The sequence below is a fragment of the Bos mutus genome, chromosome 25, assembly GCF_027580195.1.
Source record: "Bos mutus isolate GX-2022 chromosome 25, NWIPB_WYAK_1.1, whole genome shotgun sequence".
In the NCBI taxonomy this organism is placed as follows: domain Eukaryota; kingdom Metazoa; phylum Chordata; class Mammalia; order Artiodactyla; family Bovidae; genus Bos; species Bos mutus.
The window spans coordinates 19,601,587-19,627,934 of NC_091641.1; the positions used below are offsets into that span (position 1 = coordinate 19,601,587).

Below are 26,348 nucleotides of genomic sequence, written 5' to 3' on the forward strand. Positions count from 1 at the left end.
CAAATATTACCTAATGCCTGCCTGTACTACAAAAGTCATATCTGTACTATGCACACTGTGGAGAAAAACACTGAACCGAGCCCCGATTCTGAAAGCAGACCTTCCCAACATGTGGGGCAGAAACAGGCTACACGGACGCTGTGGGGGCAGCACTTCAGAGTCTGGGTGCTCAGACTCTCTGGGACTGTCATCTTCAGCTGAGAGCAGCCTCTTCTGTTTACAACAGCTTCACAAACATCATTTTCTACATGTGCCATTATGTGAACAAGGTCAGGCAATGTGCTTTAAGTCACAAACTCTTTGGGCCTCGGTTTTCTCCTCTGAAAATCTATGCAGTACAGTTACCTTTCATCAAGCCACCAAAGTTCCTGAATTTCATCATCGTAGGAAGCTTTGTGATTAAGAAACTTAGGATTTCAGGGGGAAAATGGAGTGCTAAGCTGAGATCACAGGTAAATACATTTACTTTTACTAGAGTAAAACATGGGGTCGCAAAGAGTCAGACACGGCTGAGCAAGCGAACTGAACTTAAAGTAAAACAAGGATGAGGATGGCAGCCCAGCGGGAGCAGCAGTGACCACAGCAGTGCGTGGAACAGGGTGGGCCCACAATAAGTATTTCACGAATGTTAAAAATCCTTGAAAAGCCAACTACCTCACACATCACAAAGCTGTCAAAACCTTTCTAATCAAAAAAATTATGCTGGTAATACAGTTTTTCTTTCTTTCTTTGTGCTCAAATGGGAAATACCATACACATATGGGAATATGTATATACATATACTTTCATATACTATTAAAAGACCTTTGTGTAATATTTTTAAAAGACGCATTGCTTTAGTTCATTTGTTGTGTATTATTAAAGCATGGGCAATGGTGTAGCTCTCCTGTTTTGTCTTCCATGTAACCACCACAGGGATGTTTTCAAAGAAAACAACGCCATAGACACCAGTAGGTTAATAGTTCAATCCTTACTCAGACATTAATCAGCTGCATAACCAACAGGCAAGTTACTTAAACTTCCCTAGTCTTCACTTTATCTGTAAATAGTGATAATGCGATCCACTCTCCTAAGGCTGTTGAAATTATTAAATGCAGGCTTATACTGCACTAGTACACACTGAGGAAGCCCTCTTCCCATACTAGTTTTTAAATATCCAGTGCATGAAGTCTCATGGTTCCCAGCCTGCTGCTCTGGTCCCTTCCCTGGGTCCCACGTATTTCCCAAAGTTCAACAGCTGAGAGCTGGTTTTACTCTTGGCCCATCAAGCTTTTTTCGGCCTGCTGCAGTATAGTGTTCTGAATCACGGGTGCCCGTTCACTATTAGTGACTAAATGTTTAGAATCTCACCTTGGTAAAATGAAGTAAATGTGAAGCACAGTGCATGCTGCACAGTAGGTGCTCAGAGTTAACTAGCCTGATGTCTCCAACAGGAGGTGACATGCAGCTGATTTAACAGCTCTTGAACATTTCGATCACACCCTAGATCAATGGATTTAAGTAATGAAATTGTGTTTGACAGAAAAACAGAAAAGACTAGAACTGAATACAAATAATGGTTTCTAATTGTGGCAGAAACAAAAATGTTTTAAATGTTGATTTAATTCTCATGAGTTTTAAATTAATCCAGAAAGAGAACAGAAGTAATAAAACTATGCTTCCCTGTGTGATCATCAGAAAACAAAAAATCTGTACCAAATTTTCTCTGTTCCTGCTTCCATCTGAAAGCTCCCCTTACCTCCTTTAGGAGCACTAGGGATTACCATTCTCTATACTTAGCTTGCTTATGAAACCACCTGAAGAAAGCCCTGGCATAATAATACACAGACAGACAGAAAAATAACTATCAGCTGACAAAAATGAACAGTGCTTATTTTTTGGTAAGGAATGTACAATCCTTCATATACTTCCAAAACAAGCCAGTGTCAGAGCTGGAAAGTTTTTTTTTAATGACCTTTATTCTCCAGAGAGTTCCCAATCACTTCTTCCTTGCCTGTACAGTGTATAGGGCCACAAGATATTCATCCATTCCTATATCTCACTGTAATTTTTTCAGCCCTTCATTTCCCTGCTGTTTCAAAGAGATACTCAAATACATTCTTTAAAAAGGAACTTCAAATATTCAAACATTCCAATACTTATGCTCCTCACAGTTTTTCAAAGTTCAAGTCACAAGAATAAAATTTTCAAAAATTTCATTATGTCACTCATAAGGGTTCACACTTCTATGAGATGAACCATGAGTTCACTGCACCGAGAAATAAACATCATATTGTTTTCATATAACAAAGCTGGTCAAGAACTGAATTCGTGACACCTTACAAAAATCCAGCTTTTATACAGTTTCACCACCGAATGACAGCAACACTGGTAGGTGTTATTTAATTGGGAATGGCAGTAGTCTTAGAAAAAGAAATAGCTCATTAAGGCAGACTTCTAAAGGAAGTGCTGGGCCTAATCAGTTATGCTCAGTCTGAGCACTAAAATCTTGACTCTAACAACGAAGAAGGAGGCTCTAGAGCTACGTGGTCCAATAAAATTTTAAATTCAGTTCCTCAGCAGCATTACACATTTCAAGTACTTAAAAGCCACGTGTAACTAAACCTGGGCTTTATACAGACTCTATAATACAAAAAGACAAAAATGATGCTGATAGTATAAGCTATAATCTTGAATTACGGTGAATTCTCCTGAGTCTTAAATGTTGGCCATCAATTAAAAATTTAAAGGATATGAATAAAAACACCTGTGTGGAGACCACAGGAGATCAGGGAGAAATGGCAGCTAAACAAATTATTTTGCATTGGGTTGTAGAACAGAAAAGTTAATAGAAGAAATGGTAAAATCGAAATATAGTCTGGAGTTCAGTAATACCAATCAACGTATGTCAGTTTCTTAGTTTTGACAAAAGTACCAAAGAAATGTAAGATGCTAATAATGGGGAACTGGGTGAGGTCTATATGGGAACTCTCTGTACTGTTTTTCAATTTTTCAGTAAATCATAAATTATTCCAAAATTAAGCTTAGCAAAAATCAACCGTGTGAGCCAAACCCATATTGCTGCTGCTACTGCTGCTAAGTCACGTCAGTCGTGTCCGACTCTGTGCAACCCCATAGATAGCAGCCCACCAGGCTCCGCCGTCCCTGGGATTCTCCAGGCAAGAACACTGGAGTGGGTTGCCATTTCCTTCTCCAATTCATGAAAGTGGAAAGTGAAAGTGAAGTCGCTTAGTCGTGTCTGACTCTAGCGACCCCATGGACTGCAGCCTTCCAGGCCCCTCCATCCATGGGATTTTCTAGGCAAAAGTACTGGAGTGGGGTGCCATTGCCTTCTCCGAAACCCGTATTACAAGACTTCAATTTGTAATCTAATCACTGCAAACCCCAAACCATACAGATATTATACACATCATGAAAACAGATACACTTTCATGAATCACAGTAAGTGTGACCAAGTATGAAAGGAGCTGCCATCCAAAGAAGGATAAAGTGAGTAAAACAGCTGGCAAAAACAACAAAGTACTTTTAAGTGACCTTCACACACTCAGCCTAACATTCTCAGAATTGTGGAAAAAAATTTTTTAAAAAAGATTCAAATATGTTCATGTAAAAGATGTAAAAGAAATGACTTCTGTTTGGAAAGAATATAAATAGCAGGCACTCAAAGATCATGTTTAAAGAAACAAAAATATCCATGGACCCATCAAAAATCTAAGGTTAGAATACAACTTTGTGCCCCGAGTTTAATACATGTCACAACATCTTAAGAAATCAGAAAGGGAAGGATCAATGGCAGTTGGAGGGATCCATCAGAAAATAAGTTCTGAGAGGTTTAGAAAAGCTGAAAGGCATCCTTGGCTGAGAAATGGGATCAAAAAGAAACACAAACAGGAATGAACATAAAAAGATAAGGATCTGAAAAATATGAAGGAGTGATGGGAAACAAGCTGGTTAGATTGTGGGAGGTCGGATTAAAGAGGGCCTTATAAGTCAATCAGGAGTTTGGTTTTGAAGCAAAGTAACACAACTCAACATTCCTATCCAAGGGAGTGGTGCGAGAAAAGTGGAATTTTAAGAAAACTAATTTGGTCATGGTCCTACTAAAAAAAAATTTTTTTTTCTTGTGGCCACACTGTGAGGCTTGTGAGATCTTGCTTCCTTGACCAAGGATGGATGGAACCCGTGGCCCCTGCAGTGGAAGCATAGAGTCCTATCCACTGGACCGTCAGGGAATTCCCCATGTTAATTAATTAGTTTGGCAATGCTACTCCCTACATCATTCCACATCCCTGTAACTTTCTTAGACATCAGGTTCAAGGCCACAATATCACCTTCGGGTTCTCTTCTGCTCTCACCAGTTACCAACGCTACCATGCACATCTCACACCTCTGTCACCCATCCCCTACCTCTACTGTCAAGACCTCAGTTCAAATCCCCATCACTCTCTCTATTCCTTCTCTTCCCTCTTTGGTGACACTAGACACAACTGACAAAGAAATATTCCTAAAGCATAGCTTATGATCATGACCTGTACATGTAAAAATCAGCACCAAGTCTTCCGGTTCCCCCCACCTCCGTGCCTATATTCTGCCGTCTCCCTTTAACATTCCTACACTCATTCTCCGAATATTCCCTCTTCTTGCTCACCTGCCTCTTCTGCCCAGTGTCTTCTGTCGGCACCATCTTTCAAATCCCTGCCCATATTTCAACCAAACTTTCCATGTAAGTGACTGACAGATTTACAAGAAGAATGAAAAAACAAATGATGATGTCACGCTCTTCTTAAGCTCTTCCTCCAGGGGCTCCTTTAGTACATTTAGCATATAAGGCCCTCTTTGGCCCCTACCAACCTCCTTCAGAAAAATCCTTTAACCTTGCCCACTTATCACTGGGTACTTAATGCTCTTGGAATACCACTAGTACACATTAACATCACATTATTTCTTATCTCTGAATCTTCAATCACACTGATCCCTCTGCCATTTCATTATTTTCCTTGACTGGCTATCTCATTTTTTAAGACTCACAACCTCAAAAAAGGTCTTCCTTAACTGTTCCTGTTCCCTCTCAAACAACTGCATCTAAAAATGTGACCTTAACCAACACCTGACCTCTAATAGAAACAGGCAGTTCTGACTGCAGGTATCAGTCAAATGCAGAGATTATACTTTTGGTATAGCTTAAGTAAAAATTCACAATCTTTAGGCCAATAAGTTCAGCATCAGACAGCCATACACCTTTCACTAATTTCTGGGAGGGTGAAGAAATTCTGATTCAGGATCTGAGAGGAGTCAGGTTCCTGTTTCCTCACCACCCTTAAGTCTTTTGCTTGGCATGTACTAGGGGCTGTTCAATTTGACCATAAGGCTAGCAATCTAATATTCTCAGTGATAACACAGAATGGATGTCACTGTCTGCCTACAGGAAGGAGTGGGAGACAACAGTATACAGAGAACAAGGAATAAAGTCCTAGAGGTAGCTCCAGACAAGACGACTTTTAGAAGAGTAAAGGAAAGGTACGTGTGTTCAAACACTCATATCAAGGGAGTGTGTTAGGGAGTGGTGATTAAAGAGATAGTTGTAAGGTAGGTCTTGAGACAGTATTTTTAAAGTGGTAATATATACTACAATAAACCATAAATTCCCCAAAGGTGACTCCAAGGTGATGTCACTGCAGAAGTCTGCCCCCACCCCTCTGTTCCTTTCACGCTCTTCTCTCTCCCATCCTGGAGAGGAACAAAAATGCATATCAACAACCTTGCTTTCATGAAAAAAAATAATAAAAAATAGCTTTAAACAACGTACCTTTGATTTTTTGTTCAGTGGCCTAAAATAAAAACAAACAAACAAAAAACAATGTAAATATGAAACTGAAAGAAATGGACTGTTATGATAAAATGCTCATACATTACTATTACATAAGACATATACACTTTTATTAAATAAGGAATCCATCATTTAGATGAACGGCATAGGAAAAGATATGCAAAGAAAGCATGCTTTTCCCATAGATGTGCCCCATTGTCCCTGACACAATGTTTATTAATTTAAAAAAATTCTTGAAATGTTTTAGGCACAAAGTGGAGAAGACACCATTGTATGACAGTATATAATAAAAAATGGAACTGCACTTCTCTCATCGTTTAGTTTTAAAATTATTTTTATATAACTGTCTTCTTTACCTTCTGCATATGTTTAAAAGGCTTCAAATTTTCTTATTTCAAATGATAAAAGATAAATCATGTTTTCTGGAAGAAAGCTGCATATAACTTCTTTGGCCAAACTAGTAACAAATTTAACTTCTGGAAGTTAGGCTGCTGCAGTTAAACATAGCTAACATTTAGGTATTTTGGGGTGGGAAAAATTTTGAAACATATTTGTCTCTTCTGACACATCTGACAATTCAATTCAAATGACTGTGTTCTGAAGCTAAACTGCTATGGGCATGCCTGCCATTACTTGCACTGTGTCTGATACATTAGGGAGAGGGGCTTGAGCACAGCAGGACTGCCTGAAGGTGCCTGGCTCAAACTTCAAGGGCCTTGATAAGAACTGATTACAAAGGCCACAAGTGAAAATCAACTTTTTGATTATGCCCAACTGCGTGGGAATCCTTAAAAAAAAAAAAAAAAAAAAAGATACAAGGATAGGCAGATAGGCAGGGAGGTGAGGGAAAACTGAATAATTAGTTACTGAATAATCAGAAATTGTTTCTAAATGAAGATAAGCCTTTTTATTAAACTGTCATGGGACAGGATAAATCATTTTGCTTAATCATAGTAAACTGTTGCCAAAAACACCATTTTAAAAATTATATCATTATGGAACTACATGGTAAAACACTGTATGGCAATTACTATAATACTGAAGCCATACTAAACATGAACCTTTGCTCAGAAAGGCAGAGGTTAAATCCAAGCACTTAAATGCTTTACCAAGTTTAGAGCACTAGCAACAAGTAAAATAATGGAGGCCCATCTTTACTTTATATGGATTTAAAATTTAAAAGAAAAAAAAAAATTGATGGAAGGACAATGGCAAAAGACCAGTCAATTAGCTTGAACACTTAATTTATTTCTGGGAGAAATTGTTTTTAAAATCTGGCAGTAGAAAAATAGAACTCAATACCTGAATACTTTCAAGTATTATAAATATCATGCCAAACAATAAGATAACAATTTTCTGAAACAAAAAAATCAATACAGAAATTATTCTGCATTGAAAATAGACATAGTGTGCTGTTCTGTGGGGATTTCTCTGTCTTTTTGTTTAACTCTCCTGGTTTCTTCCAGTTTATTTCCAAAGGAAACGAGGCTACAGTATATAGAAACCATGACCATATTACTAAATCTCAAGACATACAATACTGCTCTTCCAGGCCTTACAATGTAAAGGGTATCTACTATGCCAGCTCCTTTGGGGAAAAAATCCTCCACATCGCTTGAAAACAGTGGTTAACCTCATTCAAGGACAACAGCACCAAGGAGACGCTCAAAGGAGTCTGCCCATCGAACACCAACTAATACAGTGAAAGAATGTTAGTTATCAGAACCCAAGAGCTCCTGATGAGAAGCAAATGGAATGATTCAAACAGGTTTTTGTGCTGAGTTGGTTCAGGGACTCTGTATATTAATTTTCCAAGTGGGGGTCAGTGATTTATTTAAGAGTATTTGTCTGCAGTGCTCAAAATGAGGCGACTATCCCCATGTGGTTACTGACCACTGAGATAGAGTTAGTGTGAGCATTTTTTAAAAAGGTAAATTATCCTGTTGATAGTATTTTATACTGATTACAAGTTAAAACAGCAATATTTTGGATATACTGGGTTACATAATATATATTAAAATTAACTTCAATAATTTGTTTTTATTTTGAAATGACCTTGTCATTTAAACTGTCTAGGTCTCAGTTTCCTAATCCCTCAAATGGATGAGGGAAAAAAAAAAAAAAAACTGTACTGCTTACCTTTCCAGGGCTCTCATGAGGCTCAAATAAAATATAAATCTTTTCTGGATAAATAATACTATTCAAACGCGAAGTATCATTGTGGATCTTGTACAACAGAACTAAACGATTCAGCAAACTGAGAAGCAAAAGTATTTCTATTTTGAATATTGTTTTCTTAAAAAAAAAAAAAACCAAAACCTGAGCTGCGATTCCACAAGCAATTAGCACCACTGTCTCAGTTTATCAGGGAAGACAAGGGGCAGACATGCCAGGTCCGTGCCGGCTGCTTTGTTTCTGTCAGGCTCTGCACCACTTGCCTCAGCTCCTCGACCCTTACGTGCGCCTCAGTGGTTAAGGACTCCGGGTCTGAAGCCCAGTTGCCTCGTTGTCACTCCTGGCTTCACCATGAACAGTGTAACCATGGTCAAAATTAGTTACCTTCTCTAAAGCTTGGTTTCCTCATCTATAAGACAGGAACAAAAACACCTACCTCAGACTTGTTGTTAGGCTAAAAGGATTGAACTCATATAAAGAGCTTAGGGGGGAAAAGAGAGCGAGCGAGCACGTGGGGCAGCGCCAAGCGTACAGAAAGCATTCAATAAATAGGACCCAGTGTGGCTACCGTCGGCCCTACTCGCCCATGCTCTGGCTCTGGCTCCATGCTCTCACACTTGGAAGGGATCTGACTCAAAATCACTCCCAGCTCCCAGGTCTTGCTTTTTCCCCCTCTTTCAAATCACCTAAAATGTCTTAACAGTGCCAGGTAAGACCTCCAGTCTCAGAACAAAATGACCTTTGGGAGACATGACTAGTATATACTAAAATTTCCAAAGAAGAGGAATGAAATTCGTCTCATTTAAACTCAAAATGAGTACATTAAATCCACAAAGCCTTTTATAAAAATCCCTTCAAGCTTTTAACACAGTAACAAAAATACTCATGAATACTGACTTTTACACATTCTCAACCAAAACATCCCAATTTGTCTTGGTGCTTCTCTCCTCCAACCCTCAACCATTATATGCTTTCTAGGAACTATAATTACATGTTTAAAGTAAAGTTGGTACTAAATTATCCCTCTATAATTAACCTGTTTCTCATCCTCCTTTTTCCTTCTCACATTTCCCTCAAGATTCCTGCTAGAAATTTCTTCTAAAACCAGAAACGAGAGAAATTCATACTAGCAACCTACTGCTACTATTATTGCCCTTTTCTTAAGTACAGAAACTACATTCCTGTGCTGTAGCAAATTATTTTCTGAGCCTAGAATCAGAAGATAAGCAAATAGCCATAATTCTTTGATGTGAAATAGAAGGCTTAAAAAAAAAATCATCTGGTCATTGATTTCTGTTATTAATCAGAGATGTACTGGGACTGAAATATAATAAAAACCATGCAATTTTGTGTAAACAAATTTTATAGAGGAATTTAAAACATTTAAATTGATACTTAATGAATAGACAAAATTAGAAAAACTATCATAGTATAAATAGTATAGTGAGCTTTGTCTGATTGTTTATGTAAGGAATTATGTTATCTAGTTTTTCATTTAAAATAGAAACTAACTTGAGGTCTGAATTTGAATTTCTTTTAAATTTAAATTGCCACAGTGGCAATTAGGAATTGTTAAATCTGTTTTCTGTATTCATGGCATAAAGATTTATTAAATACCTTATAAAAACTATCATATTATTTCCAGCTTTAAAGTTCACCTTTGGTTGGTAAAAAATAAAAGTACAAGATAATGTTCTGTACTAAAAGGATAAAGCCATGGCACCGAGTTTTGGAAAACCACCAGCTGGGGGAAACAGAAGATTTCAATTCTATTCCTGTTCCATCACTCTGATGGTGACACTTAACTCATTTTAATGCTTGTGGTTCCTTACACATAAACTCACTGAATTAAAACAGATAGTATCTGAAATCTTTTTTTCAGAAACAAAAATACGTAGTCTTTTAAAAAAAAGTGTACACAGATTACGTAAAACAGACAGATTGTTTTTACCATGGTGAATTCGTGTTTTCAACACTTACACAAATGGGCTCGTCTCCCTGACTTATGGAGATGTCTGTCATCTACCTGGATACACCTGCCGGCTCCTACTACAGCCAAAGACAAGCTTAAGGAAACGTAGAATTCCTGTGACTCACGATCTTTCATTTGGGCTGTAAGTGTGCCAACTTGGGAGATTTTCCCTTTTGTTTTGTTTTTAAAGAGCTATTTGGTAACAGCCTACAGAAACACCAGCTGTCCTCATTTCACCAATGGGTTGTATTCAAATTCAGTTGTAAGCCAGTTATGTGGAATTCAGAGACAGTCCTATTTACAGGGCCAGTTTAGTCTACTAAGCTTAACATTTATTAGCAGTATTAAATATTCTTTATATTATGTTCAATCCCTAGATACTACTGTGTATACAGAATACATAGCAATACCCTATCAAAGCTGAAGATCTGATGAAAGAGAAAAAAGCCTTCTTCACATCTCTAAGCCTCTGATGATGGTTTCATTGGGACACAGCTGGGGTGAGAGATGAACCGTACTGTGAGGCAGAGATGGAGCGGTATGAAGAACCGTTGCTTCAGATTTTGTGAGAGGCCAAATGTCACAAAAATCATCATTCGTGTGTTAAAGACACTGACTTGGTGATTCAGATTTGGTGATGAAGAATGGAAAGGTAAACTTCAATGACTAGTCATTACTTAAATATGTGACAACTTTAAAATTATACTCAACATTACAAATTTTAAAAATATAGTATTTAAAATCTTAAAAGTTCTCCTTACAAGAAAAAAATATGATTAGCTAGACTTCTTACGGTGATCACTGCACAAGAGACACAAACACTGAATCCTTACGCTGTAATCATGAACCACCACAAGTTACCAAGCGGCGCTAGTGGCAAAGAGCCCACCTGCCAACGCAGGGGACGTAAGAGACTCGGGCTCCACCCCCCGCTCAGAAAGGTCTCCTGGAGAAGGAGAGGGCAGCCTACTCCAGCATTCATGCCTGGAGAATTCCATGGACAGGAGAATTTGGTGGGCTACAGTCCATGGGGTCGTAAGAGTCAAACATGACTGAAGTGACTTAGCATACACTGAAATGCTGTATGTCAACTATTCCTTAATTTAAAAAAAAAACAAAAAACAGGATATTTAAAGAAATCATTTGAGTAACTCCTCCCTTTCTTAGAATTTCCTCAGTAATTACAGTCAATTCCAAATTAACATGTTTCATTATACAATAAGGCCTCTTCTCTTGTCGTTTCGCATACATCCTAAACTTACCAGCTAAATATTGAACTCTAGAAGCAGGGATCAATATGGCCTAATGCCATTACTCAGATGCCTGACAAACTAATGATTCTACACAAAGTGCACCCTAGCATCTTTCTCAATAAATCTCAAGTTTCTTAAGACTCTCTTTTCATTAAGTAATTGGCCTTCAAACAAGAGTATGATAAGCCTTCCTCCTGACTTTAGACTTAAAGAGATACAACTTTTTTCATAACAAATCCTGAGCAAAGACTGATCAACTGCAAAAACCGTCCTATACCAACAGGCCTCTGACAGAGGCCTAAGGCATCACCAATGCCAAAACTCTGTATACTAGGACCCATCCCAAACCTTACCTACCAACAACCAATGCATCTTTCCCCCTCATTCCTGGGTAACCAAAGGCTAACAATAAGGGTCACCTATTAAGTCAACTCATCTCATCACTTACTCATCCTCAGTGCTCTGTACTCTCTCCTTCTCCAGTTTACTGGCTTCAGCGTAACCCAAACTCTGCAGTCCACAACTGAATTATATTTCTTTTCCCCTTTCTGTGTATCCCCCAACCTGGTTAAACTTCTCGTAAGATTCCCTGGTGGCTCAGACGGTAAAGCATCTGCCTACAATGTGGGAAAGCAGGTAGATCCCTGGGTCGGGAAGATCCTCTGGAAAAGGAAATGGCAACCCACTCCAGTACTCTTGCCTGGAAAATCCCATGGACGGACGAGCGTGGTAGGCTACAGTCCATGGGGTCACAAAGAGTCAGACACGACTGAGCAACTTAACTTTCACTTTCAAGATGTATTTAGCCACTCAATCTAGAACCTAAGGGTCAATCTAAATTACTCCTCCTTCATATCCTTTAAACAAATTTTATGGATGCTTTTAATAGTCCCTTCACTATTATCACAGTCTCTAGTTTCTACCCAACCCAATTCTACACTCGGTCAAGGCTCTAAATACAGTTCTAAAATGGAAAATTTTATGTCACTCTACTAAAACGTCTTTGGTCACCCAATGGTCAAAATGAGGGAAGTGCCAACAGCTATGACCAGCCTCTCCAGTCTCGTCCCCTGACATTTCTACGCTTGGCTCCTTTCCTACCACCCCTTTCAATCAAAACCCATACTTTAACCCATATAAGCTATGGACACTTAATTCTCAGTTACTGCTGGAACCCTTTTCCATTCTGCTCCTCATTCACTTGGTTCATTTCTATTCTAAGAAAAATCCCCTGTCTCTCTACCCCATTTCAGGCTGAATTAAACACTTCTCTCTGTGCTTCAGTAGCTCCCTACCTGCCATAGTTCGGTGCCTGAGTTTTTCCCTACTAAATAATGGGGAGGTAATTCTGTTACTATAGTCTAAATCCAGTTGCTACTACAAAAGGCATTTATTTAAAAATTAAAGTCATAACTTTTCATTAGAATACAAAAATGGAATAGTATCATCTTGGGTCTTTAAGAACGTTTTTAAGGTCCTTGAAACGATATGGCAGGAGACGAATGCCCAGCTCAGTTAACTGTCATCAGCCTCTACTATTAATTTGTAAAAATCTTTACAGCCATCTTTTATTTTTCTGCAATTTGTGTTGCTTTGATTATAGTTTTTAATTAATGTACTGGCTAAAGATTTTTTTTGCAGCAATTAATTATGTCTTAGGCTTATTTTTAAATATCCTTTGATTACAGAAGGATACCATTAGAAACTCTTTTAGGTAATGAAACTTATGTTTCTTGATTATGACAGTGGTGATGATACGACTCTAAGCATGCTTCACAACACAGAACTGTACACCAAGAAGTGAAAATTTTACTGTATGTAAAATCAATGTTATAATAAAAATAAATTTTAAAGTAAAAAACATACATATATACCCTAACAAAACCTGCACATTAAAAAAAAATGAGCCTAGGTACTAAATAAACAGGGAAAAGAAAACTGACACTATTTCCTATTATATTTATTACTACTTCCATTATTATTTCCTATTATGTGTATGTATTACATTATCTTATTTAATTCAACTCTCATTTTACAAAACATAAGGAAACTAAGGCCAGAGAAGCTAAATAAAGTTGAAGGCCACAACCTTCTGTATGCTATGTGGGAGAGCCAGACTTCAACTCCTCTCTAGAAAGCTACAAATTCCATGCTCTTCTCACTATAAAATGATGTTAAGTATCACAAAAACCAGGAACACCTAATTGAAAAATAAAGACCTATGAAAGGACTTACCTTTGAAAAAAATTATTGGAAAGATCAAATAACTATGCATTAAATTATACACACATTACTATTTATGCATTAAATAGTAAAGACATTAAATATTAAAATGAAACACCACTGAAGTTAAAATATTAAATCAAATGCTTTAAGTAATCCAATAAGAGTAATTTCTTTTTAAATCTATATTTGCTTAATATAAGTAATTAGTTTATACATATACTACCTTCTTTTGAGCAGCTTCCTTCTTTTTCTTGTCGTCTTTTTTCTTTTTCTTTTCTTCCATCAACTGTTCTTCTTCTTGCACTAAATCCCTGAACCACACAGTTGCAATTAACTTTCCCAAAATGAATGAATAACAGTAATGTTGCATATAGATTCATTTTCACTCTTATTAGAAGATATGGCAAATTATTCATTTACCATATTCATTAATATAAAACACAACTTTAAACCTCAATCTAAGTATACAGCCACTGAACAGTACTTTTCCTTAGTAAGTAACAAATAGTAGAGCTTTAATGTTATAGTAAGGAAGATAACTTAAAGTTAGCAAATTTTACATTGGCAAACAAACAACTCCCTCCAATTCTAGAATGTAAACATCTCATGAGCAGAGTTATCTTGTTTCAGTAGCTAATGGCAACGCCTGGAACCACCCCTCCATCCAACCCTCTCCAGACCAGTATCTGGCGTATTTTCAGCTTTCCTTGCTCTAAAAAGCTTTATACTTCTTTTTTCCCCAAACTTTAAACTTTTAGTTTTGTATTGGGGTACAGCCAATGAACAAGGTTGTGGTAGTTTCAGGTGAACAGTGAAGGGACTCAGCCATACATATACACTTATCCGTTCTCCCCCAAACTCCCCTCCCATCCAGGCTGCCACATAACATGGAGCAGAGTTCCATGTGCTATACAGTAGGTCCTTGTTCATTATCTATTTTGAATACAGCAATGTGTGCATGGCCTTCCCAAATGTCTAACCATCCCTTCCCCTCTGGCAACCATAAGTTCTAAGTCTGTGAGTTTCTTTCTGTTTTTATACCTATTTTTAGAACACAACTTATTAATAAAAAGATGACTTGTATTTTAACATTATACTAATTTCATATCTTATAAACATTCAAAACTATTCTATCAACACTTGGGAAACAATCCATAATGCACTAATACAAGTTTGTTTCAGTTCTGAAAATCAGAAATGTTCATTGGCAATAGAACTCCCGGCTCAGGATTTCAAGATGAACGGGCAACTGTGTTTGTCTCCTCTTTTCTGCTCTCACTCACCAAAATGATAGGAGAAAAGGTAGTAAATCTATTCACAGCTGATGAATAAACAAGAGCAAAGGAAGCTACAATCTAAGAATAAACACAGAGAAGTCTTAAATGGCTGTATGTGCCATCCTCTGGTGCAGCTCCAGAGAGGCTCCAAGATTAGAGCTGGCTGAGCACAAACAAGCATGGAGTAAAGACTGCATAAGGAATAGAAAGGCCCCAACCATTCAACAACTCCCACTGAGTCTGCATTCCTGGATGGCTACACAGCCACAGGTAGCAAACGCATTCAAATCCAGCCTATAACCAAAAAAAAACACACAAAAAACACTGAAGTAAAGCCCGAGAGTCAACACCCTTCATACATACAGGGCTCCCCATCAACACTCCTCCAGCCCTTTCAATGTACAGGGCTCCTGGGTAATGAAATCTACACAAAATTGGAGGAAACATACTCGTTACCTACATTAATTACTCTAGTGTCTAGAACCTAAATCTTCATTCATAATATCAACAGACAACCAAAAATCACAAGACACCTAAAGAAAATCAACACACAAAGGAAAAGTACCTAATTCTGCCCTTGAGGAAAATTTCCAGAGGGGTCATTATCAATACCAGGCAGAGATGGTTCAAGGAACAGGAACTAGACACTTGGAAAACTGTAAAATAATTCATTAAGGCTGGAATGCATATGGCAGTGGGGATGCAGTAGAAGATAAAATGAGAAAACACAGACAAATACATAAGAGACTAGAAGGGGTGCTACAGGTACACGCACACTGAGATTACCCAAAACTTAAGCTTAGGGAGTCGGCGAAAAACAGAGAGTGACATTATGTAAAACTGATGATAATTTAGTAAAGCTAAGCTTACAACTGCTAAAATCAGAAGTTGGAAGAAGAGGATGATAACTGTTGCTGTCATTCATTTCACTTTGTTCAAAGTAGCACTGTCCTGTGGCTGATCAAGCCAGGTGTAACCATGATTCCCTCTGTAGCATTCTGTGTCAGGGAGGCAATGGAAGTGAGCAAGCTTGCACACTATAGTCCTAGAAGTCAAGGCCTGAGATAGCTACAGCATAAGAGAACAACAAGCATTGTAGTAAACAAAGGCAAATAAATTACATCACTGCATGTTACTCAACCAAAGCTGTTTACTAGCTCTACAGACGTAAACTCTTTCAGCACTAACAAGAAACTGGGGATAAATTACCATGTGCATCAGTTTCATCACCTTTTTATCAGGCTTCAGTGAAGAATGCTTTCTTAACACATTTGAGTAAGCACTCAAATGCCTAGTTAGGAACCCTTCTCACCAGTTCTCAGTGATATCTCGAAGACTGTATTCATTCAACTTTTAAGATATTTAGGGTCATTTATGCAGAAACATCAGGAATCGTTAGCATTTGCTCTTTGTGTTTGCCTGTGAATTGTAGAGAAGTCCTTGTTCTGTAATTTTACTCTATAGGATGCTCCTTTACTATTTACCTGGAATTTTTTTCATCCTTCTCAAACTTCATTTTGAAGACCTTTTGATGACATTAGCAAGTGTTTTGCAGACCAAAAATGACCTCTTTAGTACTTAAAAGATGAACCATTTTTCCTCATGAAAATATTACACCAGAAGCATAAGAAAAACAAAAGTTCTCTTCAAAACTGTCATTACAACCAACTAACCCTACTTTTCCCACATCTCCTTCAGAAAGCCAACTGGAAAAAACACACACACACACGCGCCCACAACCACCTGTGCCCAAAGACTGACTCCCAGAATTTAAATGCTAACAGAAATTCATTCAAAATATTTGAGTTTACTGTTCACCTTATTTATCAAAAGGAATAAGAGCTGACGCATTTGATAGGTCTACACTGTCCATCATATTTGATATGCTCTCCACAAAGAGAACAGTCCAGTCGGCAAAATCATTCTCCCTTAAAAGTTAGCAGCAGGGCATCTCAGAATGCAAGTTCTGGGTCTAGAAACGAGAACAAGCCTGAGTGATTAGAACGCTACAGTGACTATGCTGGGCACTTTATGGATATTTTCCCATCTGTCACTTTTTTTAAATGTTAGGGATTTCCCTTCTATAGATGAAGAAATTGAAGCTCAGAAAGGTTAAGGGACTTGTCCAAGGTCATACAGCTAGTATGGAGTGGGGTCAGGATTCCAATCTAGGTTCTCAAAGCCATGGTCTTCCCTTTCCCCTACACCCTGCTGCTGCTGCTAAGTCACGTCAGTCGTGTCTGACTCTGTGTGACCCCATAGACAGCAGCCCACCAGGCTCCTCTGTCCCTGGGATTCTCCAGGCAAGAACACTGGAGTGGGTTCCACTTCCTTCTCCAATGCGTGAAAGTGAAAAGTGAAAGGGAAGTCGCTCAGTCATGCCTGACTCTTAGCGACCCCATGGACTGCAGCCTACCAGGCTCCTCCATCCATGGGATTTTCCAGGCAAGAGTACTGGAGTGGGGTGCCATTGCCTTCTCCGCCCCTACACCCTAATACTTCTCAAAGTCAAGTACCAGCACTCTTTTCAGAAGCAACAGTTTCCTTTAAATGAGTTAAGTGAGACGACATCTCACTTTTTTCTTCAGACTGTGCGCATACACAATTCTTTTATTTCCTTCCACCTTTTGTAAGAACACTTCAAGAAGAATGTATTGGGTTGGTCAAAAAGTTCCTTCAGTTTTTAAGTAAAAGACACATTTTTCATTTCACCAAGAATTTTACTGACCAGTGTATTTACTATTTTGTTCCACTACTTTCTGCCGTTTTTCAAGGCAACTTCATAATCCCATCTCCCCAAAACTTTTCTTCTTTTTGAGCAAAGAACTGTTCCAGGTGCCTTTTACAGTCTTCCAGGGAAGTGAAACTTTTTTCATAAAGAGAATTTTGTGAAGACCAAAATAAAAGGAACTTGAAGGTGCAATGTCTGGTGAATATGGCGGATGAGTCAGAACTTTCCAGACAAGTTGTACCTGGTTATCAAAGAAACATGTGGTCTTGTGTTACCCTAATGGAAGATTCTGGGTTTTCTGTTGACTAATTCTGCACACTTTTTGTCAAAAGCTCCTTTCAGTTAGTCTAACTGGGAGCAGTTAGGCTTCCCTGATGGCTCAGAGATAAAAAATCTGCCTGCCAATGCAGGAGATGCAGGTTCAATCACTGGGTTGGAAAGATTCCCTGAAGGAAAGGACAACCTGCTCCAGTATTCTTGCCTGGAAAATCCCATGTTCAGGACAGAGGACCCTGGTGGGCAACCATCCATGAAGCTGCAAGAGAGACATGACTTAATGACTAAAACAACAACTGGGAGCAGCACTTGTTGGAATTAATTGCTTGGTTTTCCGAAAGGAGCTCATAATAGAGGACTCCTTTCCAATCCCGCCATAAACAAATCACCTTCTCTGGATGAAGACCAGCCTTTGGTGTGGCTGGTGGTGGTTCATTTTGCTTACCCAATGATCTCTTCCATTCCACATTATTGTACAGTATCCACTTTTCATCGCCCACCACAATTTCTTTTAAAAACAGGACATTTTCATTACGTCTTAAGTAAAGAACCACACGCAGAAATATGGTCAAGGTTTTTTTCACTTAACTTGTGTAGAATCCAAACATCAAATGATTAACACAGTCAAGGTGGTGGGAATGATTTTCAATGCTTGATATGGATATTTTGAGTATATTGGTTATCTCCCACATGGTTATAGCATTGACTGTTCTCAATTTCTTGATTTGATCACCATCAACTTCAACCAGTACTGGAGTGTGGAGCGTCGTCCAGTGACAAATTTCCAGCATGAGAAACTTTACAAACCACTCTTGATACATTAGATCAAGCACAGCACCTTCTCCATGCACCGCACAAATCTTTTTTGCATTTCAGTTTTTTACCTTTCTTGAAATAATAAACTATAATATGCTAAAAGCATTGCATTTTCTTCCATCTTCAATATTAAAATGGCTACACAAAACTCACCAATGTTGATAAGTCTTTTTTAAAAAATGCACATTGATAGGACAGCTGTCACAACAGACTCTTACAAAACTGTTTCCAATGAAGTTAAAGACAATTAAGAGCTATTAGAACCACTGTATAGGAAACCGAACGAACTTTTGGGCCAACCCCATACTACAGGAAACTCAAAATACTGGAGTTCCAAACACCATGCAAGTATAATCAGGAGTAAGAACAGCCAAAGATTCAATGACAAAGACCGAACAGCCACTGGTTTTAACAAGAGGGGACCAAACACTGGTGATATTTAAGACAGCAATTTTAGTATTTTTTATTTTGTGAATGTTTGTGGGAGGGCAATGTGGGAGAAACAACTAGTGAAGAGCTAAACGGTCCATGTTTGAGGAGTTCAAGGTTTTTTCTTTTTTTAGAGAGAGAAACATGAAGGTAGCTAAAAAGCTTTCAGAAGTGAGCAATAATGCTTGCCCTTAAAAAAAAAAAAAAAAACCACTCATGAAAAATTCAAGTTGCCTGACAGTACAAGAGAGGCTATGTATTCATATTCGCCTGTATGTGTATAAAATGACTCTAAAAGAACACCTAAGAAACCAACAGTAACTGGGGGGAGGGGGCAGAAGGAACTAGGCATATGGGGGAAGGGAGCTCAACATATAAACCTTTTCATTCAATATTTTAAGTTTCTCAGCAATGTGAGTAAGTATTCAAAAACTTAAATATTAAAAGTTTTCCAGATTAGTATTAAATTTCAATATTTAAACAGTAAAAGGCTGTTCTCTGTTTCTGGTTTGCTGGGAGATCCAGTCATGAGTGCATGCTATATTCTGTTAAAATTCTTTTCTGTCTCTACTGAAATGGTTATAGAATTTCTGACTCTTGATCACTGATATGATTAACTCTGTCGATCGATCTTCTAGTACTGAACCAAGCTTTGCGTTTCCTAGTATAAAGCCAACTCAATACATTTTTTCCAAAATAAACTGCTGGGTTTTCTTTCTAATAAAGGCAAAAAAAAAAACCCATACTAATTTCACTGGTAAAAATGATCAGGGATAATAATATCCAGTGTTGGCAAAAATGAGAAATTAAGAGGCTCTCTCTTATATTAATGCAGAAATTACTATAGCCTTTTGCAGAATATTGTGGTAACAGTTTTAATAATTAAAATTACACATAATCTGAGACTTCCCCAATGGTCCTTCCAGTGGTTAAGAATTCGAGCTTTCACTGCAAGAGTCACGGTTCAATCCCCACTTGGGGGAAGTAAGATCCTCCATGCCATGGGGTGCAGCCAATAAATAAATAAAGTTACACATAATCTAACCAGCCATCCCATGCTTCAGAAGGTATCTTACAGTGATAAAGCACTGGAACACAAGGCCATACGTATATGACCGGAAAACTGAAATGTCCATCAGTAAAGAAATGGCTCTATAATAGCATAGCATATTTGCACTGAAAATAAGTTGACCTGTCTGTTGATTTGAAGGAATGTCCTTAACATTGTTAAATGAAAAAAAGAATTTGTAAAACTGTGAACAGTGTTAGCTCATATTTTTTAAAAGTTGTCTGTTTGTTTTGTATACCCTCCTGAACTAGGAACATCAGAGGAACCTCACAACTAAACCACTATTTAAAGGAATTGTTAAGTTTTTAAAAAGAAAACCCCTATTTAAAATATTATGGTACACATGCACTATTTTTGTAAATTAGTAACAAAAATGAATGCTTTTTAAAACACCGTGTCTAGGATTTGCTTTCACTACTCTAGGCTGCACGCCATCCTCCCAAAAATAGGAAAAGAGAAAAAAATGAAACAAGATTGACAAAATGATGACAACTGCTGAAACTGGGTAATGGGTACAGAAAGCTCTTTATTCTGTTCTACTTTTGTGTATGTTTGAAAATTTCCATAATAGAAGACAAAAACAATTACAAGCCTCCACTCAAATGAGTAAGGCAGCAAGGTGGGAGATTAGGACAGATAAAAGGAGATGAGTCTGTGAACCAAGAATCTTGGGAAGACAAAGGGCAAGACAAGTGTCCTTAATGGCAGCAAGTCTGGGATCCACAAGGCCCTTCCTGGACCTGCTCTTCCTGATTCTTCCTGATTGTCAGCTTTCCCTTCATTCCCAACATGAATATCATTCAAAGCAATCACTTCCAAAGGATACTCCTGTAAACTGCTGTTGGACATGAACTAGCAAGGACCTCTGATGAACAACTTGGAAGGATCTGTTAATAGTAAATTTTTAAATGTCACTGATCAATTTCAATAGAAGCCTCTACAAAAGAAAATGTACCAAAATAGATACTGCAAAATAGACCAAAATAGACTAAAAACCAATCAACAGGGGCAAGTTAAACCATAATGTACTCAAATCATGAAACATTACACATTAGTTTTTTTTGTTTTTTTACAGGAGGGGAGTTACAGACTTCCATGGTGTGCAGGAAAGAGTTATGATTAGCACAGCAGGTTGAGACCACTATCCTGAGAAAGGACTGCAAGACTAGCTCCTGCCTGGGGTCAAGGTACTTGCATTTCAGGGAGGTTCCCACCAATCCCAAATCAACATACAAGCAACACAGTTTTGCTAAAAGCCTACTTTGTTTTTGGCGGTGGGGAATTTTGGTACATATTAGGCAGAAGGTACCTACAATTGTTGTTCACTATTGTTGCTCAGTCGTCAGTCGTGTCTGACTCTTTGCAACCCCATGACTTTTTTTAAGGGGCTGGCTGTAGATGGTACCTACACAATCAGCCCCTAAAAAATAACCCTATGCACTGAATTTCTAATGAGCTTTCCTGGTAGACACTTAACACGTTGTCATAATTTGATGCTAGAGAAATTAACCACATTCTGTGTGACATCACAGGGACAGAAATCTTGGAGGCTTGCTCCTAGTTTCCTCTGGATTTTGACCACTGTGCCTTTTCCCTTTACGGATTTTGTTTTGTATACTTTCATTCTTACGATTCACAGCCATGAGAATGACTATGTGCTGAATCCTGTGAGCCTTCCTAGTGAACTGTTAAAACTGAAGGTGACATTGGGGATCCCCCAACAAACATGGCTTTACAGAAAGATCTCGAAGACACACCACTGAGTTGAAAAAAAAAAGTCAAGGTCCAGTTCAGTGTATATCATTTGTTAGAAAATCAAAAAGAAAATCCCATTTTAAAAAGTGCATATCCACAGCATAGCAAAGAAGCAGACCTTCAAGGTACCTGGATGATCTGACTCTCTCCATCCAAAATTATTAATTAACAACCCACACAATGTTTAATCAATAAATCAGTAAGGATGTGCTTGGGGATTCCTGTAAGTCAAGCAGTCTGCTGTGTACTAGGAGAACTCAAGTAGAATTCATCATTTTTAAACTATAATTTTGTAGGAACAACAACTGAACACGCCTGAAATATGGAAACAAGAAATCATCTGGTAGAGGCTATAAGCAAGTTTAGAAAAACAAGACATGCGTATGAGCTCTTACAGTTACAGCTAAGGAAAGCTTCAGGGAAAAGTAAGAAGTTGATCTGGGTCTTAAAGAAAAGTCAAGATTTCTACAGAGCCAGAGAGGGGCTTTTTCAGGCAAGGAAGCACAAAAGGGCATGGACACAGGAAAGCACGGAGACCTACTAGCACGGCAATATCCAGAGCCAGTACTGACTGGGGGAGAAAAGGGGAGAAAAAGCACTGGGTAAAAGCAGCAAACAAACCTGCAGAACAGGGTGAAAAGACTGTTGCAGTAATCCAAGTAGAAGTGCAATGTCCTGAACCATGATGGTGGCAAGTGGAAATGAAAAGCAAAGAAGAAACCCAAGGTAATGACAAGAAACTGAAACAGCTGACAGTATCAATAAGATTGACGAGAGATAGGCTTATGACAACTCTAGACTGTAGAAAGCAAAAATTTCTAAATAGAAGCTCTGCTATTAGAAACGATAATACAGAAGTGATAAAAAGTGAAAGTCACTCAGTCACGTCCGACTCTGCAACCCCATGGATATACAGTCCATGGAATTCTCCAGGTCAGAATACTGCAGTGGGTAGCCTTTCCCTTTTTCAGGGGATCTCCACAACCCAGGGATCAAACCCAGGTCTCCCAATTGCATTACCAGCTGAGTCACAAGGGAAATAGAAAATAGAGGGAACTTTCCATAGCACCCAACTAGCCTATCAGTCACAAATCACTGTAAGGCAGGTCATCTTCACACAGAAGCCAACTGTATGCTACCAATTAGTTATGAAAATAATTTCACATCTTCTGCCAAAAATGTTGTTCACCTACTTTTTCCCTTACTCTGTTTTTCCCTTACTCTGTTTTCTCCCAGCCTTTCCCTATCTGCTCATCAGCCTTTCCTTTCTCCCTCCTTCTGTACTCCTACATCTAAATTAATCACCAAAGCCAGCCTAGTACCACACAACAGGAAGTTGCTGGTAACCTACAAAGCTGTATAATTTCACCAGCCAGTAGAGACAGAAACTGAATTAAGAGTGATCAGATTTTCAAAAATGCAGCCTTGATATGAAAAATACAGGATAAAAATGAAGTTTTTGTTTTTGAAAATAAGCAAAGTGTTAGTCGCCCAGTCGTGTTCGACTCTTGTGATCCCCACTGACTGCAGCCCACCGGGCTCCTCTGTCCATGAAATTCTCCAGGCAATAATACTGGAGTGGACAGCCATTCCCTTCTCCAGGGGATCTTCCTAACCCAGGGAACAAACCAGGTCTCCTACATTACAGGCTGATTATTATTTACCATCCGAGGCACCAGGGAAGCCCAACATAAGGAAGACTAGTACTTATTTGGAAATAGAAAAGGGGTTAGGGAACAAAAGTATCAGAGAAGGTACTAATCAATGAGCTAACACGAGAGAAGCTTGTTTACAGTCACAAGCAGTAGCTCAAGTCATTAAATAATATTGATACATCCACAAAATGCAACACAATGCTGCTATAAAACACGTAAGAAGGTCTCCGTGTGTGACATGAAAGGATCTGGACGGTATACAGTTAACTGGGAACAAAAATGTTCAGTATACTACCTTCCATGTTGAAAGTAGGGGGGAGATACATTTCCCCATGTGCTTGTATTTGCAAAAAGGAATTCTAGAAGCACACACACAGAGAAACTAATAAAAATACATATTTGTGACAGAAATATGTGGAGAAAAAGAGGACAAAAGTCAGGGTAGCAGCAATACTGTATATTTCTATATTGCATTTGATTTTGAACTATAAAGCACAGTTCAAAGTCAGCATATCTTCCTTTTAAGAATGAAGAGAAAAATAGGATATGATGAGGTAGCCATGAAGATCCAGATCATACATAGTTTGGAACTCCTAAAGAAGTAGGAAGCTGAGCTTGAAAGGGGGTTTCTACTGGCCTCATAATCTGAGCAATAAAATAATACTAGTAAAGGATTATAAGGATTACAGCACAAGACAATGGTAAAGCCCAACCCAAAATCTGGTTTGCTAAACAACTCTCCTAAATCCACTCCTCTTTTGAGGCTTAATTTAATTACTAGTTCCTTCATAATTCCTTCCAACTCATACAAAACTCACTCTTGACCTCTGATTAAACAATACTCTTTTTCTAATTATTTCAGATGTTAATCTCACTCTTCCAAATAGAACTAATTACTGCTCTGGGAACAAAAACCAGCTCTACTTGCACCGTACTCCCCCGGCACCAGGTACTCCAATTAAATACCAATTCCTGCTTTTACTAACACTATAAACCTATCCACCACCACGAATGCAATCTTCCCACTCTTTCTTCTACCCACATTCTACTTCTTTAAGAACCAGTTTAAATCCAATCTATTCAAGCAAGCATTTCCTGGGCAGCACAGCATGTGGTTAAGAGCTCTGGCTCTGAACCTAAAAGAGAAGAGGGTTTAAATGTCAACTCCACTACCGACCTGTATAAGCAACTTGTTTAATTTCTCTAAAGCCTCCATCTGGTTTATAAGAGGTCTTAAATGCTACCTCCCTCAGAGGTGTCTTGTGAAGATTAAGTAATGCAGAGGAACTGCTTAAGAGATGCACGTCAGTGTATACTGAACATCAGCCACAAGGGACTAGGTACAGAACACCACACTAAGTTAATGTTAGTATACAAGGAAGCCTGTGACCAAAGACAAGACCGCATACAGTAGAAAACAGAAATAGCACACCTCCTGGAATGGTTTACTTCAGGAAGACAAGCGGTAACAAGTGTTGGCGAGACACGGAGAAAAGGGGAACCCCTGAACACTGTTGGTGGGAATGTAAACTGGTGCAGCTACTATGGAAAACAGTATGGAGGTTCCTCAAAAAATTAAAAAGACAACTACTAATGATCCAGCAATCTCACTTCTGGATATATATTCAAGAGAAATGAAAACAGGGTATCAAAAAAGATACCTGCTATGTTTACTGCAGCTTTATTCACAATAACCAAGACAGAGAAACCACCTAAGTCCATCAATGAATGAAGATGCTGTATATACATACAAAGGAGTATCATTCAGCCTTGAGAAAGAATTCTGCCATTTGCAACAACATGGATATGAACCTTAAGGGCATTATGCTAAGTAAAATTAGTTCGAGAAAGACAAATACTGTATGACTATCACATACATGTGGACTCCAAAAAAACCAAACTTGTGGTTACTAGTGACCAGGGGATAGGAAAATTGAGATGTTGTTAAACAGGACTTCCAACTAAAGGGAGTAATAAATTTGCAAATAAGGGGAATAAATTCTGGAAATCTAATGCACAGAATAGTGATTACTGCCATTGATACTGTGTTTTATGTTTCAAAGTTGCCAAGAGACTGGGTTTTAGATGTTCTCATCACAAAAAGGAAACGATAATTATGTGACCTGAGAGAGATGCCAGCTAATACTTCTGTGGTAATCCTGCTGGAATACAGCAGACCCCTGAACAAGGCAGGGATTACAGGCACAGACCCTATGCAGTCGAAAGCTGCATGTAACTTTACAGTTGGCCCTTCAAACCCACAGTTCCACATCAACAGGTTCAACCAACCACAGATCATGTAATACAGTACTATGTATTTAGTGAAGAAAAAAAAATTTACAGATAAGCAGGACCATACAGTTCAAACTCACATTTCTCGAGGGTCAACATGTATATAAATATTTCAAACCAGCAAGTTGTACATATTAAACTTGCACAAAGTCAGATGTCAATTATATCTCAATAACATACACACACAGGTATGTACTAACTGAGAAAAGAAAATGGAATCGACTTTGTTAATCATACCTTAATAAAACTGGAAAAGTAACTTCCCTGGTGGTCTAAAAGTTAAGAATCCGCCTGCTAATGCAGGGGACACAGGTTAAAGCCCTGGTGTGTGAAGATCCCACATGCCTTGAAGCAAATAAGCCAATGGGCTACAACTACTGAGCCTGTGCTCCAGAGCCCATGCTCTGCAAACAGAGACGCCCACACAGCACAATTAGACAGCAGCCTCCTCACTGCAACTAGAGAAAACCTGAGCATAGCAACCAAGACCCAGTGCAATGAAAAGTAATAAAATGTTTTTAAAAACTGGAAAAAAATTAAAAAGGAAAAATGGCACTGGATATATAGAAACAATTATTAATGCACAGTTCAGAAT

The 26,348-nt window shown here is 38.4% G+C and overlaps 1 protein-coding gene across 6 annotated transcripts in view; it reads right to left on the reverse strand.

The window, feature by feature from the left end:
- Window positions 1-26,348, reverse strand: part of TNRC6A (trinucleotide repeat containing adaptor 6A) — a 96,005-nt gene that overhangs the window by 58,045 nt on the left and 11,612 nt on the right. For 5 of the 6 annotated variants that reach the window (XR_011462612.1, XM_070362421.1, XM_070362418.1 and 2 more), the window contains exons 3-4: window positions 13,677-13,764; window positions 5,807-5,828 (exon numbers count right to left, since the gene is read on the reverse strand). The exons of the other annotated variant lie outside the window; for it this stretch is intronic. Coding sequence is in view for 4 of the 5 variants with exons in the window: in XM_070362421.1 (XP_070218522.1) it covers window positions 5,807-5,828; window positions 13,677-13,764 (110 nt within the window). In the remaining variant the exon portion in view is untranslated. The remainder of the gene's footprint in view (window positions 1-5,806; window positions 5,829-13,676; window positions 13,765-26,348) is intronic. 6 annotated transcript variants of the gene reach the window in all.